The sequence below is a fragment of the Alligator sinensis genome, unplaced genomic scaffold, assembly GCF_000455745.1.
Source record: "Alligator sinensis unplaced genomic scaffold, ASM45574v1 scaffold771_1, whole genome shotgun sequence".
NCBI classification, from domain to species: domain Eukaryota; kingdom Metazoa; phylum Chordata; order Crocodylia; family Alligatoridae; genus Alligator; species Alligator sinensis.
Window position 1 is genome coordinate 234338 of NW_005842911.1, and position 5465 is coordinate 239802.

Consider the following 5465-nt stretch of genomic DNA (forward strand, 5'->3'; position numbering starts at 1 on the left):
CCCCCGCTCCCCCCCCCCCCCCGGCTGCTGCCTCCTGCCCCAGCCTCTGCTTTTGCCCTCTCCATCTGCCCCAGCGTCTGTCCCTCTTAGCTGGCATCAGGGGTGTTATCAGTCCAGCCCCGGGCCCTGGCTGGCAGCACCAGTCTCCTGAATCAACTCCCCCCCCCCCAGTGTCTCTTAATGTTTGTTAACTATTAGCTCGTTGCTGTTTCTAGGCCGGTGTTACGAGCTCACGGGCGGTAGATGTCAGTGATATCTTTTACCACCGGTGACAGTTGCTGCTTTCTGTCTGCGCATCCGTCCCCGCAGCGTTGGGAGGCTTTAAAAAAAGCCATTGGCGGCACATGGGAGTAAAGCAGCCTGCCTTTATCTTGGAGCCCTTAGCTGATGTTTTCAGTGAAGCTTTTAGGTGCCTGATTGTGGCCCCTTGGAAGGACCTGAATTTTCTTTTTCTTTTTTTTTTTTTTGAAAATGACAGAACAAGGAGCAACGGTCTTAACTTGCAGCAAGGGAGGTTTAGGTTGGATATTAGGAAAAATTGTCTTATTAGGAAGGTGGAAGAGAGATGGTGGCATCTCCATCCTTGGAGGTTTTTATGACCCGGGTAGACAGAGCTTTGGCTGGGATGATGGAGTTGGGGCTGGTCCTGCTTGCAGCAGGGGCTTGGATTTGATGTGACCTCTTGAGGTCCCTCCCAGCCCTCATTGTCTGTGATTCCACGACTTCTACCCACTCTGAGGCCCCTTTGGGGTATCTCAAGGTGAGAAGAGCCTGAAAATTAACACTGATGATGATCATGTTCTATGTGGTGCTTGAGGATGTACTTTTTAAGCATCTCACTTGGGCTGTGCCAGGTGTATTTCCAAATTTTCATAGAGAGCTGATGCTTTCTTGTTCTTATTGCTGAAACTCATTTGTAATCAGAACTATCATGCAATAAATCTCTCAGCAGCTATGACCTATGAACCTCCCAGCAAGGTATGTTTGCATGCTTCCTCTTTGGGAGTTTAACAGCCACTTGTATCCCGTGTTTGAGACCTGGCAGGTCCAGATGACTGGTTCTTCCCTGCTTCCACTGCTATCTTTGTCTCCAGAGATTGCACTTAACTGGAAACTTGACCCCTATGTATTTCTTTCTCTGTCTGTTTTAGGGCTCAGCTTTCACCCGAAGAGGCCCTGGATCCTAACAAGTTTGCACAATGGAGTGATCCAGTTGTGGGATTATCGGATGTGCACCCTCATTGACAAATTTGATGAGCACGATGGTGAGTGTGTGAGCTGGAGTAGGGGCGATGTAGGAGATAACACTTCAGGAAGAGACTGAAGCACAGCAGGCACTTTGCAGAAAATGACAAGCACGTGAGGGGAAGAAGCGTGATCTTTTACTTGATTCCCAGGTTTGGGCTTCCAGAGGTCTAGTTTCTAATTCCAGCTGTGTTGCATATTCTGTCTTTGGCTTTGGTCAAATTACTTGCTCTCTGCACTGTTCCTGAGCTGTAACATGAAGATAATGCTGCTTTGCTTTACAGGGGTGTCGTAAGGATAGATTTGTTGGACGTGTAATAGATTCTTAGGTATTGTATTGATGTGGCTAGAAAAGCCCAGTAGAGAGAAGAAAACTTGCTTTGAGGAGGTCTTAGGAAGCTGCTCTGTCACTTTGAGGCGTTACTTCATCCATTGAAACGCAGTAGGAAGTGATAGAGCTGCACTCTTCTTCAAGTGAAGTGATAGCTTGTGCTGACTGCTGATGTAACTATTAGCTCTATCCCTGTGTCTCACATGCCCCATTTCCCCTTGCAGGACCTGTCCGTGGTATTGATTTCCACAAACAGCAACCTCTCTTTGTCTCTGGAGGTGATGACTACAAAATCAAGGTAAAACTTTCCTTCCTACTTCCCATTGTCCAAAGAGTCAGGGTGTGTAGTACAGCATGGGAAAGCTGTAAAATGTGTGAAACATGCGTGCAAGCTTAGAGCCTAATAATAAAAAATCAAAAGACAATGGAAATGGTGAAGTTGAGCTCAGGAGGGCATCACGGGGAGCTAAACTTAGTGATAAGGTCTGTTTCTCGCTTGACTCGGGTCATGTAAAATGAAAGAGACTAGTCTGTGGGGCAGCTGGCTTCTTGCAGGTCCAGAACAAGTTGACAGCAAGGATTGGGACTGAGTTTGGCAAGCCTTTCACAGTGTTTTGTTTTATTGTTGTCCAGGTCTGGAATTATAAACTACGCCGCTGCCTTTTCACCCTGCTGGGACACCTGGATTACATTCGTACCACCTTCTTCCACCATGTAAGTTTTCCTGCAGTGTAACTTGAAGTATAAGTCATTGTTATGCACCGTGCCTCATTTTCTGTAGAGGAAATACTCTCTGTCTGCTTTTCTTTTATGGTAGTAAGCACAGGGGTTCCTGGTTTTCTCTGATTAAAAAAAAAAAAAAAAAATGAATCTCCCATTTGTGGTTTAAAAAAGTAACCCAAAATCCACATTTTTTCTGTGATTAAAATGAAACCGCACTATAGATATCTATATATTAGTGGTTTTCATTTTTAATCACAGAAAGAGAGAGATTTTGGATTGCTTTTTTAAATCTAGAAATTGTTTTGTTTTTTTTAAATTGGAGAAAACTAGGATCCCAGATTAACACAATATGCTGAGGGCTGTTCAGTCATAAAGAACGTCTTGATTCCTGCCTCTGAGGTGCTTCATATATGAAAATTCACGGGGACAATTAGTACTACTCACTGAAAGGGTTTTTTTTGTTCCCGGTGGCATCATTTGGAGCACAGACAGGGATTGGGTCTGTCTTTTCCTGCTGGCCATTTGTTCGTGCAATTGGAAATAACATGGCTGATGTTTACTGAGAACAATAAAGAAAAGCTGTTCACTGGAACGTGGCAACATGCAGAAATGCACATCAGTCCCCCGGCAAGGCAGATGCTTGAATACAACTTTCATCTTCAGCCTTTCAAAGATGTTTTATTCCATACCACTGTCATGTGTAAACTCTGGATTGCAGTCTTCCTAAGAAATCTTCAAGAGGAAACTAGACAGTCACTTTGCTGGGGTCACCTGACCCCCCAGTTATCTTTCCTGCTTGGTGCAGGGGCTGGACCCGATTATCTTCCGAGGTCCCTTCTGGCCTTACAATCTATGAATCCATGAAATTCTCAATAGTGTCCATTTGATCTGAAGCAAGATACTTGTGGAAACCAAGATGTATCAGTGCCCCACAGGTACATAAGATACTTGTTGAAAGCAAGTGGTGCTGTATGCCATGTAGCAGTTGAGCCATTGCTTTTTTCACCTTTGTTTTTTCATCATTATTCTGTGGGATACCTAACCCAGCTAAGTACAGAGTCTTATGGCTGCCTCTGGCTTAGCTACAGACCATGTTTGTGAATGTGCATGGCGTTATTTCAAGTAGGTAATATTGAATGTCTTGTCTGTTTAGGAATACCCCTGGATTCTGAGTGCGTCGGATGATCAAACCATCCGGGTTTGGAACTGGCAATCCAGAACCTGCGTATGGTAAAGACACCTGACACTGTAGAAATAATAGAGATATGAGCATTCTTGAACCTTAAATAAGACTGTGTCAGAATATGTCTACATGCAGTTCTTTTAATGTGGGAATTTCCCTTTTTTAAAAATGAATATTTTAATGCTTGCTCACGTAGATAATTGATAATAGCTATCAATTTTAAGCTATTAAAAACTGGTGTCACCTATGCATTGGTCCCCTGCAGAAGTGCATCTCTCTTCTGTACTCTCTTCACCACCCATCCCCTCTCATCCTTGCTCCTTACCAGATTCAGCTTTTAAATGCTAGGTTGGATCAGCAGATGTTTTGCTGCCTCCTTGGTTTCAGTGTTATTTTCTGTCCCTTTTCTCACAGCGTGCTGACAGGACACAACCACTATGTGATGTGTGCCCAGTTCCACCCTTCGGAAGACCTGGTAGTGTCAGCCAGCTTGGATCAGACTGTGCGCGTTTGGGATATTTCTGGTGAGCTGCCCAAATCGAGGGGGTGTCCAGTGACTAAGCCGAGCTAAAAACTGCAATTACTGAAAGCAAAGTGAGGAGGAAGTAATGAATCAGACAGTTGCTGTGTCTTTGAGCCCAGCAGTTCACTATACTGTGATCTATTCCCTTCAGTCTCCTTCAAGTGTCTCAGTCTGATCAGCCATGTGGGCGATGAGTACTTTTATCCAGGAGGGATGTAGCACAGTCCCTTTTCTCTATACTAAGGGGGAGATTGGATAGGATGTAGGCCATGCAGAAGGGGTCCATGGGTCATCTTTATCCTAGGGGAATTGTTCTGGAATAAACAGGGTCATGGAGACAGCAGTGAGTTATTCACTATTATCTCTAAAATGGCCTCTGCATTAACTAAGGAGAAGATCTGATTTGTGCTGCGATATCTGTTAGCAGCAAAGGGAGGAGGTTATCGTGGAGAATGCTGACTCCTGGAATGATTCCTAGTTTACTTATGTCCCTTTCTCAAAGATGGAGTACAGTGCAGAGATGAGAGTAGGGAGTTGAATATCAGAGCTCCTGGGTGGTGTTTCTGGCTCTTTTGTGTTTCGCTGTGACCTGTTTATGAGATGATGCTGATTCTGTGGGGGTAATTGAGAAATTTCAATGAAACGCTCTTAAGATCTCATGAGAGAGGCTAAGTACCCTGTGGAGGGAGCGTAACAGATGTAGAGAGGCAGGTAAGTGACTGAAGGAGAGGAGGTAGGATCTGGTGTAGGAACAGTACTGGCAATATTGCTGCACTCAAGGCTGTTCTAGAGCTAAGCTTAGGTCCTTATCCCTCACCTGCCACTTTCACCATTGCAGTTTTGGCTGGGCGAGCCACTTCCTTTTGTAGAACACATTCAGAAATGACCAGCAGTGTCATCAGTAGGGGCTGAGGACAGGCTCTCATCATTTATGACCTGTCCCCTCTCCCTACTGCCAGCATGGGGAGTGTAACATCTGTTCCACCAGTAAGCTCACTGCTGCTTTTACCCACTCTCTCTCAGCAGAGTTCTGGCACCCAAATGCATTTGGAGATGGAACAGCATTTTCTCCAGCTGGTCTGTGATGAAGAGGCTTTAGGGACTCTGCTGTACATGCTGAGTTATTGACTTAGATGTCACTCCATTTAAGCACTGGAAGGAGAGTCTGTTAGTGGGAGAGCAAAGTGAGAATAAATGGGATACTGGTTTGAAATGGGCTTTTTGCATGGCCAGCACCACTACAAGTTCTGTCCTCAGCAGAACTCTTACACAGGGGCCTTTGGGAACAGCTCTTGTCCCTTATGGGCTGCTGTCCAATACTGGAGATGCAGAAGCATCTAGTAGTCAAGGAAGGCCCTAGCACTAGTCCTGAGTGGAGCTGAGTGCCTACAGCTCCTATTGGCTTCAGCAGGACTTGTGAACTCCTGGCAGCGCTTGGAGTCTCAGATATCAGTTGCTTT

General features: G+C 45.2%; 1 protein-coding gene across 1 annotated transcript in view; it reads left to right on the forward strand.

Moving 5' to 3' along the window:
- The first annotated feature begins 1036 nt into the window (after positions 1 to 1036).
- COPA (coatomer protein complex subunit alpha) overlaps positions 1037 to 5465 on the forward strand; it is a 24156-nt gene continuing 19727 nt past the window's right edge. Inside the window, exons 1-5 of the mRNA XM_014525915.2 lie at positions 1037 to 1265; positions 1801 to 1874; positions 2210 to 2290; positions 3453 to 3529; positions 3897 to 4006. Coding sequence (XP_014381401.1) covers positions 1052 to 1265; positions 1801 to 1874; positions 2210 to 2290; positions 3453 to 3529; positions 3897 to 4006 — 556 coding nt within the window. The 5' untranslated portion in view covers positions 1037 to 1051. The remainder of the gene's footprint in view (positions 1266 to 1800; positions 1875 to 2209; positions 2291 to 3452; positions 3530 to 3896; positions 4007 to 5465) is intronic.